General features: G+C 45.5%; 2 protein-coding genes across 5 annotated transcripts; one reads left to right on the plus strand and one right to left on the minus strand.

The window, feature by feature from the left end:
* The first annotated feature begins 5,772 nt into the window (after positions 1 to 5,772).
* Positions 5,773 to 11,238, plus strand: SLC10A1 (solute carrier family 10 member 1). Its single transcript, XM_071808617.1, is given in 6 exon segments — positions 5,773 to 6,241; positions 6,805 to 6,846; positions 6,948 to 7,158; positions 8,632 to 8,810; positions 9,781 to 9,977; positions 11,057 to 11,238. Coding segments are annotated over 6 exon segments (1,212 nt in total). The 5' UTR covers positions 5,773 to 5,840.
* A 2,077-nt stretch (positions 11,239 to 13,315) lies between these two features.
* On the minus strand, positions 13,316 to 17,963 carry SRSF5 (serine and arginine rich splicing factor 5). Of its 4 annotated transcripts, none has more exons than XM_065838887.2 (8): positions 17,819 to 17,963; positions 17,149 to 17,294; positions 16,865 to 16,935; positions 16,559 to 16,654; positions 16,141 to 16,210; positions 14,795 to 14,868; positions 14,347 to 14,457; positions 13,316 to 14,209 (listed from the first exon to the last, which is right to left on the minus strand). In XM_065838887.2, exons 2-8 carry the CDS (start codon positions 17,272 to 17,274, stop codon positions 13,963 to 13,965), a joined length of 795 nt encoding a protein of 264 aa, XP_065694959.1. In that variant the 5' UTR covers positions 17,275 to 17,294; positions 17,819 to 17,963; the 3' UTR covers positions 13,316 to 13,962. The 4 variants fall into 4 exon arrangements, with proteins under 4 accessions (XP_065694959.1, XP_065694956.1, XP_065694957.1 ...); XM_065838884.2 differs by having other exon boundaries at positions 13,316 to 14,212; positions 17,819 to 17,962; XM_065838885.2 differs by having other exon boundaries at positions 13,316 to 14,212; positions 17,149 to 17,276; positions 17,819 to 17,942.
* Between the last annotated feature and the right edge of the window lie 4,252 nt (positions 17,964 to 22,215).

Below are 22,215 nucleotides of genomic sequence, written 5' to 3' on the forward strand. Positions count from 1 at the left end.
TAAAGCTATGGCAGCAGGACTCAAGCACAATCTACACAATGAAATTATTTAAAATATAAGCTTTGATATAATACAAATGAAGCACACTCACCTCAGCTCAAGGTGCAGTGCCCTTCTCACAGGTGTATGGCATCCACAGCTGGAATCTGGACAAGGGACTAGGGAACCTTCTGCTGCCCAGATCAGCTCTCCCAAGTTTGTGCCAAGAAGGCTTCTCACCTGATCCAGAGAAAACACAGCATGTGCTGAATAGTCATCACTCTGCAAAGGTCAGGAGAACAGCAGACAAGTCTTTTTTCTCCCATTAAGCTAAGAGAATAGTCAGAGCTATGAGGATCAGATATAGGCTTAAAGGAAGGTGCTGCTGGCCTGCCAGTAGCATTTTACTGAAGTTTCAAAGAAACTTAAGCTGCCAAATTTTTATGAAGCCATCTTTGACATTTGGTCCCTAAGGAAATGAAACACTCAAGATTAACTAGCTCTGTTAATTACATAGTTAATAAGGAACTACAATAGATAATAAACAATATCTCTTCTCCCAAGGGGAAAAATAAGCATCACATACATGAACATGCTTCCTACACCCTGCTTCTGTGGAATTCCCCCTCAAAAAACATCCGCCCTTGAAGTGATCTGCTCCAGCACCATGCTAACACCCTTCCTGTGAGCATGAGTGGCAAAGCCAGAACCACCCTCTGTATCCAGGAACATGGGGTGCTCCCTGCGCTCCCCTTAACCCATGCAAGGATCCCTCTCCTATCAGCAAGGAGGTTTCTGCCCCAGACCTGCAAACTGTTCCCCAGCAAGGGAAATCAGAGCCTCTCTCACATATCACCATGTTGCACTGATTGCTATTGACTCCTTAACGGAAACGGAACAGCTACCACAAGGATCAGAAGTCCACAGAAACTTGGGTTAACTAGCCATAAAAATTGTCCTTCCCCAGAAGCGAAGTTCTGTTTGGACTAACTTCAAATCCCTTAGGGTAGTAGCACCACTGAAAGGACAGGGCAGGTCCCTTCCCTGCCACCAAGGCCCTTTGGCACATCCCAGTGCTGGTGGGGAAAAATTCCAGTGGAATTTCCTCTAGAAATTCAGAGAAAGAGCCCGTCCACTGAAATGTTGGTCTCAGTGGCTGAAGTGCCACACTCTTGGGGGCAGCTTTACTTTCTCCAGAGCCCATCACACTGCTTGAGACATAAGCAATGCCCACCTGGCCAGCAAGCTTAAATTTAAAACAACTTCCCTAACACAGAGAAGAGACATCGGAGTAAGCTCATTTTTCACTACTTACTGACCAGAGTGTACTCCAGCTGACACTGCTGTGTCCTCTCTGCATCTCTATCTGAGACGAAGCCATCAGTAAAATCACAAGAGGGTGCACTATGCCCTCCTCTGGCTGTTAAAAATAAGTGTCACTAAACCAGACAGATGCTGGTATTGTGTCTCACCAGGCACTAATTTAGCCCATACAGAGTGCTCTTACATCATTCGTTCTAGGCACAGCTTAATTGCAAAATTAATTATTTTCCTATCAAACAAAATTGTATCAGCGGGCAGTCATGGGATTTTTAAGCCTGATGGATGCTAAATGGGATCTGAATAAATAAAACCAACTTCGGATCCTGTCTGGGCTCAGGACCACTAAGAGGGGAGCACTTCCATTCCCGCTGCAGGGAGCCAGTGGGACTGTGCAGAGCTGGGGGAGCCTCTCCACCCCCCCTTGCCCTGTCCCACTCCAGATGTGCCCCTTCCCCATGACACACCAGGTGGCCATCCCTGACATGGAGCTGGCATGGCAAGATGATGGCACCCAGCATGGGGGTGAGGAGAGGGGAGTGTGGCCATCACCGTGGCATCAGTCTGCCCTGGTCAATGGTACGTGGCATCTTGTGCCCAGACTGCTCCACAGCTGGTGGTGAGTGGTTTGCATCTCAAGACAAGCCTGTTCAATTTGTTCTCATTTCTGACCCTATTGTAGGGAGTTCAGACACAAGCAAAGGTAACCACCCCCCCAAACACACAACTTTTCCCATGACAGGGCAGACAAGACCTAGATTTTAATTGGAGGAAATTCCATTTAAGTGGGCTGCATTCTCAGGTGGTGACAGAAGTGGAAAAAAGAAAAAAAAAAAAAAGAGAATGGATAGGACCAAAACTGTGGCATGGGAGAGCCACAGCTGGGACAAGTTGTGGTTGTCCCTGCAGAAACCCTCTCTTTTCAACCCCCTGACAGCCACTCCAAGACAGTGTGTACCATGTGGGCAGAGCTGTGGTGGGCAAATTGCCTCAAAGTCACACAGAAATGAGCATATTGAGTAGCTAAGCATGTAATTCTACAGTGAGAAAATGTTACCTGAGCAAAATATGGGTACCAGATAGCAAGGTCTTGGATTGTGGGTCAGTACAGTGCGAAACCCGGCACAAATCAAGTCACTGCTGCTCCTATCAGGCATGTCTTCTGAAGTATGGCCCATGGGCAACCACTGGGCTGAGCTCAAGTTAAAGTTATATTCTACAAAGACACAGAAAAGATGACAGTCCCAGCTGCAAACCAAACCTCAGCTCCCCACCAGTGAAAGGGGCGAATGAGCCATTTCATATTTATCCAGTGAATTTATGAAGCTGCATTATGAAAGCATGAAGCACTGACTCCTTTGGTGTCTTAAAAAAAAAAGTCCACAACACAGCTCGTTTTGAATCCAAAAGGAAGACTGCAAAGTTATACGATAGGGGGTTTTTTAATATCTCCCTTAATGCCTCATGTTTATTAAGCATCTTGTGATGCCTTTTGCATTAGATCATATCTCCAAATTTTGGCGTATATCTGACTTAACAAAACCGATGTAAACTATGGCACCTACTTTGTTGTTTTATGAGGTCTTTTATCCTCAGAGAGCAACCAGGCTCTGGGCATGCAACCACTGCCCTCAAGTGGCACGAGCCATGCAGGACCTGTCAGGAACCTCCTTGGCTTTGCACAGAGCAAGAACACAAAGGCCTTTGTGCAGGGAGCAAGCTATTTGAGTCCTCAGATGGGAAAAAAGAGACCATCCAAAGAAGAACATTTAGAAATTTACCTTTTAAAAACTGAGCCTGAAAAGCATTTAAAGGAAGGAAAAGGCATGAAAAGGGAAGGAAAAGGGATGAAACTAGGGACTTCCTTGTGAAGCAGGCTGCTCCTCTTGAGGCCAAAGCCTCCTCTGAACCAAGACAGATGACATAGTCATCAAGTCAGCAGTAGCCCACCACAGGCCACCAGCAGCAGGCCATGCACCAACCAGGCCTCACTGCCTCCCGGCACAGGAGTCTACAGGAGTCTACTCCTTCCTCCAGCCATGTTCCTCACTGGTCCCATCTCCCAGGCCCCACCAAAGCAACCAGTGGCTTCAGAGCTGAGGTGCAGCTCCTTGGCCATGACTGAATGCACACCCATGTAAAACTACTGGACGTCCCACAGCATGAATCAGGGTGAAATAATGATCCTAATTTATTCTGCTTCTCTCAACCAGTCTCTCCCTTAGTTCCTGTGGCATTTCCTATGTGTTAACTACTGGGAACCACCAGGAATGCTTGAAAGAGCAAACAACTAGCAGGCATTTTTTTAAATTATTGGGTAGCTGGAACATTCTTCTACAGCCCTGCAAAGGCACGGGGAGAGCATTACAACATTGTTATTTGAAAATCCCAAGCTGCACTTGGCTTGCCGTTGGAGTCTGGATGCTGCCAAAGCAGTGATGCTTTGTAACCACTTGTTTGATTTGACCTTTCCCGTGCCTTCTGCCACTCAGTGAAAACAAGCATTTCCTTTGCATGGCTGGGGTTGTGTGTGAGAAAAACCTAAAGGGAGGGAGAGAAAGAGAGAAGGAATTGCTGTGGGATTTGCTCCTGCATTTTCTCCTAATTCCTATGGGTGTTGCCCACGTATCAGTTGATCAACCCTTATTTGTACTCCTTGCCACCACAGTGACACAGAGGTTTCAAACCACCACGGGCCATTCACAGGAAGGACCCTTGTCCACAAGCATGATAGTGTGTGGTTCTCACAAGGGTGTAGGAGAAGCTGCGGGCACAGAGGTGCGGAGCCACCAGGAGCTGCTGGCACAGCTCTGTCCTGCACCACTGCGGTCACCGTTGCCCCTGCCCAACTTGGGATGCCTGTGCTGGGCTCCAGAGCTGCTGTTGGTGCTTTTCCGGCCTGGCTGCCAGCCTGGAAAACAAAGTTCCCAACCAAAGTGAAAGCAAGTGGGGAAGAATGGCTCTGACATTCCTGCCTGACACCACCAGCGTTTCCAGAGCAATGGAGCTGGAGAGGCTAAGCCCATGGAGCTGCTGGATGAATAGGAGTGAGGGACACATCACTGCAGTGTTACAATGCCCTTCAGCAAATGGGCTAGAGCTCATCCCTACCGCAGCAAACCTCCCTGGTTGAAATCTCCCACCAGAGAGAAAAAGACTGCAGCCCTGTAGTACAACTATCATATAACAGCTTCCCTTCTAAAAGGCTCTTTTAGACCCAGGCTTTACACTCTGCAAGCAGAGGACAAGATTTTGCTAAGGGGGAAATATTTTCTTGGAGCAGAAGGACTGAAGGACTAAGCTTGGCAAGGAAGGCATGGAGCAGCAAGTAATCTCACCGAAGTCTCCTGTAGGCATGTAAGGTAACGACATTCACTTTGCTCTAGTTTAAAGTGTTCCGCTCTGTATGTTTTAGACTTCCATGTCTGATCTAGTGCTCAGCTCAGGTTGGTTTGCTCCATAAACCTGCAGAGGTATCAGGGAGGGTGGCACCTGGGGACAGGGCAGTGTGATCTCCAGAGATCCCTTCCAACCCCAACCACTCTGTGATTCTGTATGATTCTGTGTAATGTGCTGTTCCCCAGCACGGCAGGGGCAGGAAAGCATATCCCCTGTTCAACCAGGGACAGGGAGCAGTGAGGTGTCGGACAGAGGTCACCTCTGTGGCAGCTGAAGGAACAATCTTTGCCAGACACCTCTCTGATCCCTCTTCCTGCTCCAACACCAGCAACCCAGGTCCCATTTTCTTGCACATATGCTTAAATTGAAAGCACCAGGCAGGTACCAGTCCAGGGTGAGTAAGAGCTACCTATTTGCCTTTGCTAGGAGAGCTCAGGTGATGCCTGCACCACTCACTGGATCATGGTGCAGGGCAACTCAGGTCCTGAAAGCAACACTGCCGTGCGGCAGCAAGCAGTTATGTCAATGGTTGGACTCGATGATCTTAAAGGTCTTCTCCAACCAAAATGTTTCTGTGATTCTAAGCACAGCTTTGCATCGCGGAAGTCGGCTGAGGCTCCTGACATGCACAACCTCCCCTAAACACTGAGGGAGTAATATCTTGAAGGAAAAGAGACATGAATGCTCCTGAGAGTTTGCTAGAGAAACTATTTGTCCATGGAGGAAGTTTCTTCCTAGCTCTCCTATTGAGAAACTGATTTGTGGTCAGAAGCATCAGTATTTTGTAACCCTTGTTAAAAATACAGTAGCCTAGATGCATCACATTTTTAAGCATTGGCCTTGGCAGTCTCTTGGGGACAAGAGTTCTTCTGGTTCATCTTCTTTTGTATGAAGCACCTGTCTTTACCAGTTTTGAATGAGCTTCCCTCTCTCACCAGCTATATCCTCTTTCTCACAGTGAAAGCAGACACTGGAAGAGGTGGGGCCCAGAGCAGAAACTATGCAAACTGCACAACTTATTACAAAAGAGAATGGGGTTCACAGCTGATTGCTCAAAACATGGATTTCTCTTTCAACAGCTGCTGAAGGAGAGCTCGTTTTGCTTGCCATTTACAGAAGGGACCTCTAAACTCTTCAGCAGGATGAATAAGACCAAGGGAGCCTTTGAGAGCCCAGAGCTTTGGAGCCCAAATCACATACAGAGCACCTCCTTGACCAGTGTGCCATCCCCATCTGCATTCGGCCAGCAGGCCACGGACAAAGCCCTGAATGTGATCCTTATCGTGGTCCTCTTTGTCATCATGGTATCTCTGGGGTGTACGATGGAGATAGCCAAGATCACAATGCACCTCAAGAAACCCAAAGGTGTGGCAATTTCTGTAATGGCTCAGTATGGCATCATGCCCCTGACAGCATTTGTGTTGAGCAAGCTCTTCCAGCTGGGTGCTACAGAATCCCTGGCTGTCCTCATCTGTGGCTGCTGCCCAGGGGGAAACCTCTCCAACATCTTCAGTCTGGCACTGAGAGGAGACGTGAACCTCAGGTAAGGAAAGCTCATTTCTGAATGCCCAGGCCAATCTAGTCATATAACTGGTTCAGAAGCTAGCTTAACCAACATTAGCAATTCCCAAGAAGCTGGATAAAGACTGAAATACTAAATCTAGAATATTTTTTAAGCACTTACAGTTGCTCAATTAGACAATTTGTCCCGATTTTACAATAAGATGGAATTCTGTACCTTTCTCTGAAGCATATGGCACACTGCTCTTGATGAGATGGGTGTAGGAACATGTTTCATCTCCACGGAGCAGTACAAATAGCATATATGTGCTATATTTATCCATATAGCAGCATACAGTTCTGCGTAAACTGAGCACGGTGTCTGGAGAAGCTGCACCAGTCAGAAAAGTTAAACTAGCAGAACCTAAAAAACCCTAGTGATAAAACAAGATCCAGGGGGAAAATAGGAAGCATTACTTTCTCTGTCACTTCCGAATTCCTGAAATGTGAGCTGTACCCATAATGAAGGTCCTTTGTGAGCTTGTACAGAACCTGAACCATCTCCCCCTCTCTCTATTCATATCACATCCTTCTACAACCTGATAGCAATGTTGGGGAAATCTCAGTGACAGGTCAGGAAAGAACCAAGTGAAGTCTTGTATCCAGGTGTCCAGGTTAGTAAGAAAAAATAGCATATGCCATAAAAAGAAGAGTAATTCTTCTATTAAAGAGTCCTTTCTTCATTTCAGCATTGTAATGACCACATGCTCAACAGTTCTGGCAATTGGACTAATGCCTCTGCTTCTGTACCTTTACTCGGGAGGACTATACAAGGGTGATTTGGAGGGCAAGGTGCCTTACAAAGGAATAATCACCTCCCTGGTCATAATGCTAATCCCATGTGCAATCGGCATCATCCTGAATGAGAAGAAACCACAGTACACTGGCTTTATCATCAAGGTAAGAAGTATCCTGTGCTAGCTGCCTTTCAACCAAGGGCCTCAAGGAAGTTTTGAAAAATAGAGGCACAGAAATATTAACTTCTCTAAGGTATGTCACAGATCAATGAAATGCTTGAGGATAGAACTCAAGATGTCCACTTCACCACTTCCATCATTAAAATATTTGCCCAAAGAGAAGTCCTCCACCTTTTCCAGACAAACGTTTTGTAGACAACTTCCTACCTTGCTCTCCTTTGTTCACTTCAGTTTTTACTTCATCTTCTTTTGCTACACAGGTATTGCCCCCGACCACTGCTGTATCCAAAGCACACCCTAGACTTAAAAAAAAAAAAAAAAAAAGAAAAAGACACCACTTGATCACCCCACTGTTCTCAAAGGTGTAGCACAGGGCAAAAGGCACATTACAAAGTTGCTGAAGTTGCTGCATATATCAATCAGATATCTACCCAGCAGAAGCCACTAGATCACTAAAAGCCCACTTATGCCTGGAGTCATCTCCCTACCTCCTTTGTACATCAGGCATTTAAAAAGCAAAAATGAGAAATCTGGGCAATTAATTACACCATTGTTTAACTCCAGAGTTCCACTAGCAATACCCAAAAAGCTGTTAACTACTTTGTAAACCAATTTTTCATAGCTTCTTTCAATAGGGCTCCATTTCAGAGAAACTGGGACCAAGCACAGCGAAAAAGGGGTGCCAAGACCTAATAACAGACCTGATAAAATGACATTAGGAATCACCTCTAAGAAGGATGGGAACCTGGCTAGAGCAGACACAGGAGGTTCAGAGCTCTTCAGAGGTCCCTTTACCCAGCACAGGGCAATGACAACTGGACTGTTTCAAAAGAAGCCCAGCATGACAAAGTGACCTCCACTGGCCCAGCTGACCCTTACGTCATGTTCCATTTTGCTAACAACACCTTTCCATTTATCTTCTCTACAAAAGAGGAAGGAGCTAGAGACTTGTTTTCAAAATCCACTGGAACTCCAAAGTGGAGGGACGGGCAAGAAAGCTGTGTATTCTGCCTCCCAAAATTCCCCAGCTCCTTTATCTACCAAATCACCAGATACCAGTGAGACAATTTGAAAACACAACCACCACCTATAGACAGGCTCTGCCTGTGAGTAGAGCGGTTTGTGTGGACTTTGGGTGGACTAGGTTCACAAAGGGACCTGGACTGACAGACGCATAGCAATGCCTGAGAAACTAGTGGCTGGTGGAGAAAGCCTCAGTCATTTTGCAGGTAGATCAGAAAGGTACTTGTTTATTTAAGGTCTCTCTAGATAATACCTCAGGATGTTTTTTTGTTGATTACTTGTAACATTTATGTTCTTGAAAGGTATTTAAGCACTCTTACTTTATACTGACATATGTGCTGGACAGGGAACTGGGTACAGCTGCTTCCAACGGCTGAGGCAAATTTTGCTGGGGATTTCTCTCTTGTCCATGCCTTGACCGTTTTTATTTTAGGCAGGCATGGTTGTGCTTCTACTGTCATCTGCTGCAATAATCACTCTGTCTGTGGCCAATGTGGGAAGCAGTATCATGGTTGTCTTCTCCCCATCCCTCCTGGGATCTTCTGCCTTGATGCCTTTTATTGGATTCCTCCTGGGCTATGTTCTCTCTGCAGTCTTCAAGCTTAATGACCGGTATGTTTCCCCACTCCCCCCTCCCCTCACTCTCTGTCACCAGAAAGAACAGATAGGCATGGCAGCTCTGGTCTACAGAGCAATGATGAAAACAGGTTTCAACACTGCTGTATGCTTGTAGAATAAACACTGATTGCAGCCTCCCTAAACAGGCCCTAGGTGTACAAACAGACATGCTGCTAGCTGGTCCCAAGTCAATAACTCCCACACCTTGAGTGGGGAGAGAAATTAGTCTAACCTCTGCTTGTCTCATCAGAGAGGGGAGGAGTAGCTGGCGTAGTTTTTTTGACACAGGTACCTGATCACCATGGAAAGGGTAGAAGATTCACTGAACAAGCAGACAGGTGGTTTTGACTTAAGATCACTACTGACCTGCTAAGCACACATTACCAGCCTCTGCTCTCAGTGATGAAGATGGGGGAAGAACATAATTCATAGCACCAAATGAAAAACCAGCGAATTGGGAAATACCAATAGAGAGCAGACCCCAAGTGAGACAATTATTCCTCAGCTAATAAATATCTTCTACCAGTCAGTGCATTCAGTTGCAGCCCCAGGAATTACAGATGGAAACCTTGCATATAAAACCCACTCTCTTCCTTTCCCATCCTACCTAATCCAGGCAGGAAGCCCACTAGTCATCACTATTTTTTACCTTCGCACCTTAGACTCCTCTTTTCACCTTGGACGCAGATTCCTACCTCGTGGGAAGCTGCAGAGCCCATAGCAGGACTTAAGTCCTCCAAACACCGTTAAGCACAAAGTCCACATTTATAGCGTGATCTGTGTCTTCCCATTGCAAAGGGAACAAGAGATGAAACCTTCCAGAGATCTCATTATTGCTCTTAATAAAGCAACTTTTAGCACAGGCAAATACACAAAGCACTGCAACAGCAAGGTAGGCAGTGTTCTTTTTAAGTTGCTTGAAAGCGGATTAAATCTGTAATCTGCTTAACTTTTCCTCCTTCAGATGCAGGCGGACAGTGTGCATGGAAACTGGCTGCCAGAACGTACAGCTTTGCTCGACAATCCTCAAGGTTGCCTTCGCCCCAGAAATCATCGGCTCCCTGTATTTCTTCCCACTACTCTACTTGCTGTTCCAGCTTGGAGAGGGACTCCTGCTCGTCCTGGTCTTTAGGATCCATGACAGAATTAAAAAAGGAAATGGTAAGTACAGCTTTGCTTTTTTTTATGCTTTCCACTCCAAACCATAAACTATCAATGAATTTATGCTTTCTAGAGTGAGAATACAGTTGCCATTTAACTCAGGGTTACATACCCAACACATTAAAAACAAATCATAGTCAAAAATTCAGAGGTAATCGAACACATTAGAAATGATGACTTCCTGCATCAGCAGAATGTTTCACATTGCTATATACTATCTATACTATCAGTGCTCAGAGGGTTTCAGAGTTCTCTGCTTAAACTAAGACATCCTGCAAAAGCTATCACTTGCACCAAGCACATGCAAAGAACAGGGGTGTTTGTGTGTGCCTAAAACCACACAAGACATCAGATACTGTGTAATGCAACAAATCACAGCTTCACTGCACACTGTTGAGAGATTCACTGATTGCTATCACTTTTGGAGAGGGGGGAGGAAGAAAAGGACAGAACTGCCAAGTACTAGAGCTGAAGGAAGGAAACATTTGGATCTTTTGCTAGAAAAGTGGAAGTAGATTTAAGCTTAATTAAAATACATGTACGCTGTTGGTATAGATGTGAGGTAGACCCGTCTCCAACTTCAGCAGGTCCATAATGCCAAAGCCCATCTGAGTGTCTGTGTATGTATTTGAGGAAAGCACTGCTGAATGAGATTCTCCACCAGTCACACTTCTGATGCTTCCAGACCGGCTTTCTCCAGTCCCTTGGGACAGAGAAGCAGCTGAGCAGCTGCTACAGGAGCATTTTACCAGATCTTACAGCTCAGCTGAAGGCTGACTGTTAATGGGAAAAAAACCCCACTCAACTTGTATCCTTAGGTGTGCCTCCAGCGCAGAACAGTTGATACTGGAAACAGCCATACAGGTGCTTGTAGGACTATCACGGAAAGGCTGGCTTTCCATTCCAGGCTCCAATTCATAAGTGACTGCGAACAAAATGGTATAAGTATTTTGGCAAGACGTCCAAGTTCCTTCCTTTTGTTTCATGTCACCCAGCAACACCAATTACAGCTGTTTCACAACCTTTCCATACCCAGGTTTCAGAATGCCTATTCTCACTACATTTTTCCTTTTCTTCAGATGCAGCAAAAATGATGTGCACAGCTGTGGACACAGTTAGTGCTCTGGAAGTGTCAAGACCCTGCAGAAACAGTGGCAAATGAGGAAAATTATACAGACGGATTATGTGGCAGCTGCTATCACGACCCCTCCGAGCTGCACCTTCTGCAGCTGGCTTAGAGGTCTCCAGCAGCTCTGTGTAAGACTTACTTCTATGCTCAGTTTACACCGAACAAGGAGTCACCACAGAGCTAATTGTACCCTGTGATTTCCTGAAGACCTTGGCTCCAGACTAAGCCTGTCCCTGCCTGCCCATGAGAGAGACTACCAAGTCATCATGACAACCCTTTGGGACAGCTTAGGGCCACGCTCCCAAATGACCACCCGCAGCCTTGCCCAGATGAAAGTCACTGCCCACATCAGTTTCCTTTTTCAATTTCACCTACCTGGAATTATCTCACTGGCAGATGTTGGAAGCAGCTCCCAAAGGCATCACTGAAAATTAATGTAATTTCTCTAAGACAGACCCAAAGTGAGGTATGCAATTTCTCAGTGCAGGGGCCACCAATACCCAGCATGCAGCTAGGCAGCCAACAGGCTGCTGGTCACTCCCATTTTCCAAAACCTGAGCATCATGTGGTGTTCCACTGCTCTCCACACAGCAGAGACCACAAAAATTGAACACAGCTATGCAAGCCACCAAAGTATGTCAAGTTTGGGTCCGGCAAGCTGTACCTCAGAAAATACACAAGCCCTGAGTGTGCCCTGGTTTGCACGAGTCAGTGAACTAAATACAGGACACCATCTAGCTATTGTCACCCTACAAATAGGAGTATGATGGCAGACTGGCGTTAACCTCTTCAACATGCTGAGTATGCATTGCAATCTGAAGTAATCCCCCTTAACTAAGACTAAACAGGCTTATACCAAGAACCCATGCTTCAAAAACGCAGAATCATTTCAGGCCAGAAGTCAACATAATCATCCATAATGCAAAGCCTGGGAGTTTGTTGTAAACTGGAAGTTTGTCACCGCAAAGCCAGGTCCCCAAATAAAATGCAGAAACCTATTCAGCTTGCTTGCAAGGCAAGTGGTACGGTTCTGAAAAAGAATTGGAAACAGCTATTTGTAGAGCAGGCAGTCCTCTGCATTTAGCCTGAGGAAGTATCTGAAATCCCACCACTTTCCGGTTAGCAGATGCCTTCAGCGACCTGCGTTCCTGTTGGAGCCAAGGCCCACTTGAACACAGACATGCCTGATCATTCAAGTAAGCAAGGCCCAACTAACTTGAGGTGACACAGCTGACCTTACAGCTGGCTTTTTCAGCCCTGCCCTTACCCATGTAAGGTAAAGTTCTTCCACCCCTCTCCCAATGGTCCATCATCTGAACTACCAGCCTCTGAGTATGACACCTTCCACTCCTCAAAGCTGAGCAGCAACAAGCCAATCAACTGCACATCAAGCCAACCACCTCGGCACCTGTTCCCAGGAGCGCCTGGCAGTTTGGTGCAGGGCCACCTTCACAGACAGATTCCCAGGGCACAAAAGTCCATTCTCATTCATTGGCTCAAAACACATTTATGAGAACTGGGCAACAGCACCAAGAAAAGGCAGTGGGTCCTGCAAAGACCCTGAACAACTCACATCCCACAGGGCCAGACCTGGTTCTGAGAACCACCTTGCATTTCCCAGGTTTTAATGAAAAGTCCAGCCTTGGCTCCAAAGTTCTTTTTGAAGTCCTCAGTGGGTTACGGGAGTAGCTTTTTAAAGCACTTACAAGAAAACACTTTTAAAAAAAAGAAAAAAATTAATTCTAAAGGTCTCTCTTTCAACATGGACAAGGGTTTGAGAAACAGGGGGACTGGCACAGGGTTGCTGCTCCTGCAAGGCACAAACACTGAAACACAGGCTGCAGCACTCACACCAACTTAAAAATCCCTCTTCTTCCTCCAGAATGAGGACTAATGCTTTCTCCATGCCTAAATACCCTCTCATACGCGTGTGCACAAACACACTAATGAAGTATGCCAACTACATCTATCTTTCATATTTCATCTTTATTATCCAGTGATTAAAAGCTACATTACTTGCCTGATTCTCGTTATCAAGGTTCTCATTCCAGAACATAAAAGCATAATGTATTTAAAAGGAAGTTCTCCCCCAGGTCCAAAATGCTCAATGGCACCTTTGCTGTAGACCCATCTTTAAGAAACATTTTAACACTGTCCAACATGAGATGCAGTCATGAACACTTCACTAAGAACACATCAGAAGCAGAGACATGTTTCTTTATACTTTATTTATTTAATTCTTAAGTACCAAGAATTAGGGTGCTTTATAGAATATTATTACCACAGGGCATTGAAATGGGCATTTTCTTAGTGTAGTGCAAGTCATATTAAATGAAGAGCTTTTAAAATAGTTTTATTACCAGTACTGACCAGCACTTAAATCTGCTGACCTATAACTGAAACAATGGTTCAGAAGCACAAAAAATACCTCCAAAATAAAGCTTTATGTACAGCATACGTAGAGCTCTTAGATGCCTAAAGCTACTAGTCTGAGATACGATACTAATGTTCTGAGTTACTATACACAGTTGAATATACTGGGAATTACGTAGTCAGATGACTTTTTTTGCAGTACAAAAAATTTACGTTGTCTGCTTTAGTTATAAAGAGCTCTGCCAATATACACAAACTATACACTTCAGACATTCACAAAAAGATGTGAGCAAGAAAAGAGTTATCAAAAAACATTTAATACAATTAGTCAATAACCCTTCCCACCATAGTCCACATCTACAAAGTTTCCCCCATCCCTCCCCCCTCCCCATCCAAACCCTTCCCCACAGAAAGTCACATACTTACCACAAGTTTTAGCAAGTATGGTTTTAAAAAGGGGCCCCAGGCCAAGTTACTTATAGTTCAGTTGCCACTGTCAATAGATCTGGACCTCGACCGAGACCTGTGCCGATCCTCAGATGATGGAGATTTAGATCTACTGGAAGAACCACGTTTCTGGCTCTTCTCTGGCATTGGAGATCTACTAACTGACCGGGACTTGCTATGGCTCCTACTCCTTGACCTGCTGTAAGACTTGCGGCTGCGGGAACGGGAACGGCTACGAGACCTGGATGAGCTTCCGCTACGAGACTGTGACCTGCTTCTGGACCTACTGAGGAAACAAGAGCATCAGAGTTACAAATGAAACGCCATGGACCACGACAATAGCCAGACAATTCACTGACAGTTCTTCAAAGCTTTCTTAGTGGATATTTAAGCATTATTTAAGAGAATAGAAATCCATACCTGTGCCGTTTGCTGCCTTCAATTAGTTTGATTTTCCTTCCATTAATTTCTTTACCAGAAAGCTTTTCAATAGCATTCTTTAAATCACTGTAAGAGGCAAATTCAACCACCCTACAGAAAAAAAAAAAAAAAAAACCACACAACATACCACGGAGCTCACAATTACAAGTTGTATTTTTGACGACAGAGCAAAACACACTCTGGGAAAATAAAGAACTTACAAAAATTCGCACTGCTCATTGCAGTCATCCCACAACGTAACTCAAGCATGAACTAAAGAATTCCCCTCCCCGAATACCAGAGAAGGTATTTTCAAAGGGTAGCTAAATTAAACCATGAACAGCTGCTGAGGGAGCACTGAAAAGCAGACAGCCTCCCTTCTGAAGTATCTACGTAATGTGCAGAAGTATTACACTACAGCTTTGAAGAGATGATTTGAGCGGCTTACCCTTCATTTAACTTAGGTCTGTGTGCATCTGCAAAGGTTACTTCCCCAGCTTGTCTCATGAAGTCTTTGAGATCCTAACACAAGACCAATTATGTTATGCAAAGAAGTGAAATTAATACTTACCTATATAAAAATAGTTAAAAATAAACAAAAGAAACTTATGACTACTGAAAGAGAGATGTTAGATAAACATGGCAATTGCCATACTTGTATTCTATCAAAATTAAATTATCTATATCCGGGCACGAAATACATGAAAAAGCATATTGCTTTAAGCAAAATGCTAATCAAGTGTCTTAACGTTAAGGGAAATATTAATCTACAAAGATTATATAGATTAAATAACAAACAGAGAGAAAGAAAGAGAGAGAAACAAAAAAAGTACATTTCTATATATAGGACTGAGAGTGAAATACTACCCATGGATTTTTTTTACTATTTCAGTTTCAATTTACATTACAATTTTTATATGAGTACAGAATTACAATTACTTAAGACAAATTATTTTGTGCCCCATATGTCATTAAAAATATAGTTTACTTTACCTTTATTAACATTTCCCTAGGCTAGCCAAGCAGCAAACTGCATTAAGCGACCGGAGATACCGTCATGACATATGCCCGACTGGCTCTTCGCCACCCACTGGACGACCACTACCCAGTCGATGGAAGCCATAAATCGCACTGCTCTCCCTACTGGGAGACTAGTGATGGATCCAGACATTCTCTATGCTTGATATCACCAAGGACCACTTTACTGCGATCAGGATTCCAACGACCACCTAATTTCGTATCTTTCAACTCTTTTCGACCAGGACCTCTTTATTCGGAAGCGTTACAGGAGGAACAGCTCTCAACTTAGGAATCAGATCTCGTTAACGCTCTGGGATCGCTGCAATGTGGCACTTTAAGGAGTGCATCGATTACATCTAGACCGGCAAACACAGATCTAGAGGTGGCCAAGTGACATTGTAGGAGCTGACTGGAAAGTCAACCAGGCCCGACCAAGAGTGACCAAGACAGAACGATTAGGATAACCCACAGGCACTCCTCGTCATAAGGCCAACGACACAGATAGGCTGGCAAATAAAGGGTTTAATATGTGGTTAAAATGGATTTAAAAAACAAGAAAAAAATAAATATATAACCTCAAATATATAAATTTATTATTATAAATTAAAATTAACTAGTTTTCATTTAAAATAATAAAATATTATTATTTAAAATTACATTAATTATATAAACATTTTAAATAAATTATATTTAATTTTAATCAATTATTTTACAAAATAATTACATTACATACCCATTAAATGAAGTCAAAATAGTAATCGTGTTTCAACAAACCTGCCAGCTGACTCTGGAAGACAAGTTTTCCACTATGAGGCGATTTTCTGTTCTTAAAGGTGGGGCACTTCTGTTCAGAAATAAACAATTGAGACTTTTGTTAGTAATTAAGCTAGAACCACACATTAATATTAACAAAGGCTGTACCAATAACCAGCATCAGCACACCACCATTACTATTAAAGCTTAACTACGTAATGCCCCAAGTAATCTAGGACAAGCATTACGTACTTTAGGTAGAGAGCATGAAGACAACAAGCACATCTGAGAGGTTTTTTAATCCTCACTATCCTACTGTCACATCAAATGATTGACTAAAAAGGCAAATAATACCTATTAATACCTCATTCTGCCTCAAGTTCTCGGATCAGATGAGACCACAGTATTCTTAACTATGTCATTTCAAAGCTATACATACCTCCTGTCACTACGCGGACGGCGGCTACTAAAACGGTCAGAGTACCTCCCTCTGCCTCTACCCCTAGAGCGTGCTCTTGCATGCTCAATTGTAACCCTGTTGAAAATAGGAGAAAATAGGAGAAAAAATACATTTTTACATTTTTCTTCTTCTCCTCACATATTCTTTCATAGTTACAGTCATAAGAAAAAAAAAACACAACACAAAATAGTCCAAACAGTACTAGTTACACAACGCAAGTTGAAATAGACTCACTTCTTATTTCAGATATTTGAGTTTATAAATTTGTGAAATATGGTACCTCACCTCTCACTGCAAAGCTCTTTTCCATCCAATTCATAGACAGCATCATCTGCATCCCTTGGATCGTCAAATTCCTGCAAAACCCCCATAGCAAAAACACAAAAAGCAAAAAAAAAAAAATTACATTGCTTAAGAAATCAACAAATACTCATTTGCGACACAGTATAACTAGCTGAGCACACGAATGGCATTATCCTTATAAACAACTCCGTGCACATCGAAGGCACACGAGCTAGAGAGACCACCAAAATCAGGGACCGCGAAGCGCTGCGGGGAGGAGCACTCACCACAAACCCAAACCCCCTCTTCAGATCGATGTCCCGGATGCGTCCGTATCCCTTGAAGAACCTCTCCACATCCTTCTCCCTGGCGGCTGGGTTCAGCCTCCCGATGAAGACGCGGCAGCCGCTCATGGCTGTGGACGCGGAGCTCGCTGCAGGGACAGCCCGCCCGGTGACTCAGCACAGCACCGCCCGCCCCGCGCAGCCACCCTCCCTGCCGCAGTCCGCAGCTGGCCCGCGGCCCGGCCTCGCCCCCACTTCGAACCAATAGGGATGAGCCACGTAAGTATGCCTCCGCCTGCGCCAATGGGGACACGATGTTCAGCCTGCAGCCCCACCCACAGCGCTCCGAGCCCGTGCCGCCCCTTTCTCCCCCCCAGCCCCGCCAGCGCATGCGCACCGCCCCGCCGAGGAAAGGAATAAAAGCCAACGCCATCGCTCCACCACAAAATGGCGGCTTACGCCGCGCCCAACAGCGGCGCCAGCAGTGTCCGCTCCGCCGAGGGCGCTAAATAGAGCGAGGACAACACCGGCTGGCGGACTGCGCAGCCAGGAGCTCCTTGTGCCACCCACCCTGCCCCCCCGACAGCGCACACCCGCGGCGCTGCGCTCCGCAGGGGCGCTCCGCAAAGTGGTCCTGCGCTCCACCGCGCCGCGCTCCCGGCTTGTCACAAACCTGGGCTGCGGGTGTCGGTGCGGGCCAAGCTGGACGGTGGCGCAGGGCACTCGGTGCTGGACTGGTGAGCAGCTGCCTCCTCCCTTCGTGACGGCCGGCTCGCGACTGCTGCGCCGCCAGCCGCTGCGCAGCCAAATGAGGCGGCCCCGCGTGACGCAAGTGCGGCACAGTGATTGGAGGAGGCGGCGGCCCCGCCTCTTCCCTGGAGAATCTGGGTCAGGACTGGGAGGGATGGAGCCCAGGCCTGACCCCCGGAGCAGGGGCATCGGAACGGGGGCAAGCGGCGTGATGGCCCGGTCCGGGAGCTGTCAGCGCCCGCAGCCTTCCCATAGGGCACTGACCCGGGGCCCAGCTCTGCAGAGGAGCGTGGGGGCGGGCGTCCCTCGCTACCTGCCCCCCTGTACGCGCCCTCCCGGCGCGCTGTGGGGTGATGGCCCTTGGCCGGCTCGCGCGGGTTATGTAACCGGGGCCCGCACGCTAAAGCTGCCCGGGGGCGAGGGGAAACGGCGGCGTTAACGCTTGTCCAGAGCGCGGAAGGCACAGTGAGATACTTCATCTGGAAGCCATTTTGAAAAGGCAGTAAAAGCACAAACCAACCCCGGTTTTCAGTGTCGCATAGCACAAGGCTGTCGTTACAGCTGCGGTGATGTGCTGCACACAACTGTCAGGTTCTTTTATTCGTACAGCATGTAACAGACTGAAAACTGCTGCGCCTGTGTGCCAAGCAGGCACAGGCTGGGCAAGGTCTTGCAGGAGCAAGCGTTTCTTGGCCCCAATAAGCAAGAAACAAAAGAAAAATACATAAGGAGCACCTGATCTATTTGTATCCTCATTTAGAATCAAGTGTGTAATGACAAGGTAGAGAGCTGAGTTTGTTCCTGTCTTACATAACTCCACAGAATTTAGCACAGCTTGGCTTCAAGATCATTGCAGTGAAGGCAAGAGATAATCCCAAAGGGCATTTGAAATGCAGAAGACACCTGGAAATTGAAGATACATCCACTAGTTCTCTAATACGGACAGAGATTGTGGCTCTGTGACTTGGCATTGTCAGGTTTGTGCCCTGCTGGATCATTTGGCTGTATGCAAAGAATTAGCTGGCAATTACAGCTACGGCAGGCAGGCTGACCTGAGGACAGTGTGACCCTTTTGGTAGCATTTCCCCAACCTGTCACTGTGAGTTCCATGATGCCTCCAGTGCTACCCCCCACCTATTCCACTAATGGACTGTGAAACGCCACCAATGTGACAGCCCCTGTCTGTTGTTAATCAGCTCTCTGAAGATGAGCTTCTCTTTTTAATTCTTAGTCACTGACGTAAATGTCCCTGGAACAAAGCTGCACATGATGCCGCTGCCATCATGGCTTTATCTCCTGCCCCCCTTCCTGCTCCTGAAACTGCAGCAGTGGGCAAAGTCACCAAACTGGGACGGCTATTTCTGCCATGTGCAGACAAGGAGGAGTAAGGCTACAGTGTAGCCAAAGGTTTAGCTGGGCAGCTGGCAGCATCCCTGGGTTTTCTGCTGGGTAACAAAGTTGCCTGGTTCCGTTTTGCATGATCTCTAGGTCCAAAAGAAAGGACCATGCAGTCATGGAAGAACCTGCAGCAGAGGAAGTGCTTTGAGCAGTGAAAAACACCACTTGTCATTACCGCAGTGGATCATAACCTTTACTTGCTGAGGAATATGCGTTCAAATGTGCTAACATTTTACACTGATAATTCCATAATGAGTTACGGTGTTCTAACAGGTGCCATGGAAATAGGCAGTCCTGCTCCTGTCAACTCTGGGACTCTTCTGACTGCAGAGTGAACCGGTTCACAAAGATAAACCAGCAAAAACTAGCCCTGAAAAAGACAGCAAGCAGATTTCTGCTGGTTTAAATCCATAAAAAGCAGTTTGCAGTGGGATAAAAACAAGGGTTTGTACTGGAAAGAAAGGAGAGTAGAGGAAGGGGCAGGAGCACCCTGTTAAGGAAGATCTGGTCATTCTAGCAGTGTGAAAATGTAGCCCCATTGTCCTTTGTCCTGCAAGGCCTTAATCTCTTCTCTGGATCCCGTTTTCAGAGCAGTGGGAGAAGCAGAAATCAGGAGGGGACCCAGGACACCACAATCACTTTTGAAAGGCTCCCATGCTACCTGCTCACATGGACTCACATGAGTGTCATGAGAAGGGACATCTGTTTCCTACCTGGTTTCTCCAAGCTTTATCTTAATAGGAAGGCATATTCCTCCTTTTGGTTTGCAGGCTGTCTGAAGACTATCTTGTTACTATTCTTGCTGCTGGGCAACCCAGTAGCTTCCACCACACCTACCTTTCTTACAACTCTGGGCTGCTGAAAGTCACACAAGCAGGCTGAAATCCCTCTGGCTGAATCACCAAAGTAACTAGGCAAATACAGTCACTACTCAGAAGCAGAAAGGGCATGAGTTGGCAGAAGACCAAATCAAAGCAGGAATAAAGTCCCAATCAGCCACCATTACTGTCTGGTACTGCTTGTGGAAAATAGTCAATAGGGATTAACTCTTCCTTGTCTCTTCCAAATAATAATTAAAAAAAAGTAGATGTCATCAGATGAAACTAATGAAGTCCAAGTTCAAAACATGCAAAGGAGGTGGTTCTTCACCAACCAGTAGTTGACCTCTGGCATAACTTGCTGGGGGATGCTCTGGATACACCCTACCAGACAGCCTTAAAACAGGGAGGGGAGGGAACAGGAAAAAAAAAAAAGAGGAGAAGAAAGAGAGGAAAAAAAGAGAAGCTCAAATTCAGAGACTCTACCTGCAGCTGCTGAAGACCGTCTGCAAAAGCTGCCCTTCAGATCCAAGGTGAAGCTGCTTGTATAGGCCATGTAGCCAGAGTTGGCCTTTGCTGAGCTTCTGCAGCCATTCTGTGAACAGAAGCAGAACTGTAGCTAGCATCTGCTTCTGCTATCACTGAATATATTTGTTATTGCTTTTTCTGTGTTTCTCTGTGTTAATCTCTTCCCACCTTTCTTTACTTTCTCATTTTCTCTACACTTATTTGCCTATGCATTCTCTGTCCTTCTTTCCAAGGCTCTGTGAACTAATGTATTTCTGTTACTGCTACAATAAGTGTACCTCTCTCAGAGGTAGCAGCAACAAGGGCTCAAGAGCTGCTTTGCAAAAGTCTCAAGGAGATGGCAAAAACTAGAGAATTTCACCTTTGAGCACCAATTGCTTTTCTGCAAAATATTTGGAGAAAGAAAGTGAAAGTTGACCTATAAATAATGGAATAACAAACATCCAGAAGTGAGTTTGCCACTGGGTTGTTCCGTTTTTCCTTTTCACTTTTCAATAAACTAAACTCTTCAAATTGCTTCAATCTAAATGCCCAGATTTGTTGTATGTTAGTGTCAGGCTGAGAGTCCTTGCCCATCAACCAGAAATACATTTAACTGGAGCATTCTTTTTTTTTCTTCTTCTTTTTTTCACTAGACTGTAATTCAGAGAAAAAATGTGCTGCCGTGGGGCTGTGTCACTCAGCGGTAAGCGGAGACGGGGAGCCTGACTGAGAGGCGCTCTTCCACACTCCAAAGGGATCCCGGCTGCCTAACTGACCTTCTATCAGCTGGCTTCTGCTGGAAGCCCTTGGACACAGTTCCTCACACTTGTCTTTTCTAACCAAATGTAATAATTAACATCTTATTAATTACAGTTGAGCAGCAATATTCAGCTAGTCTCGGAGGTACTTTACAGGAAGAGGGGGATCTGTAGTGGATCACTGAAATTGTAAACCTCAGCTCATAGCTCAGGTGAGTCTGTTATTCAGGGCTGTGCGAGTGGCTGGGCCAGAGCCAGGAACCCAGCTCCTCCTCTTCTCTGGGGCATGAAGTGGGCACTGCCTGTGTCTTTGCAGTTTGCCAACTGTGTGGGACAGTTAAGGCAGATTGACAGCAGAATCAGATCACATCCTAATACAGATTTAATACCAATAAGGCATAACACACTGTTGGAAAGTAAAATGTGGGAAAACAAGATGTGCGGTTCCAGCCACCTGGACGATAAAGGAAGATCAATACTAACATGACCATCCGGATGGTCGAAGACATAATATTAACATAATAATATATAAAAGGCCTTGGACATATTATTTTGAAGTATCTTTCTCATAATTGTAAAAAGTTATAGCCCAGACTAGTGAGAATGGTATCTCGAGCCGGATAACGGCGCCCAAGTGCATGGGATGTGTGAATGTCCTTGGGCCTGGTCTGTGAATAAGTGGAAAAACAAGTGAGACAAACATCACATGAGTTTAGTGTGTTCTTAATAACAATCAGTGGAAAAGCACCTTTTTGTAAACATCTTAGTCCAGGCCTGTACCTGTAAATTCTATAAATTGTCAATGGTGAATAAAGCAAGCAGCCTAAGCCTAGGCC

This window comes from Patagioenas fasciata, chromosome 5, assembly GCF_037038585.1.
Source record: "Patagioenas fasciata isolate bPatFas1 chromosome 5, bPatFas1.hap1, whole genome shotgun sequence".
Taxonomy (NCBI): Eukaryota; Metazoa; Chordata; class Aves; order Columbiformes; family Columbidae; genus Patagioenas; species Patagioenas fasciata.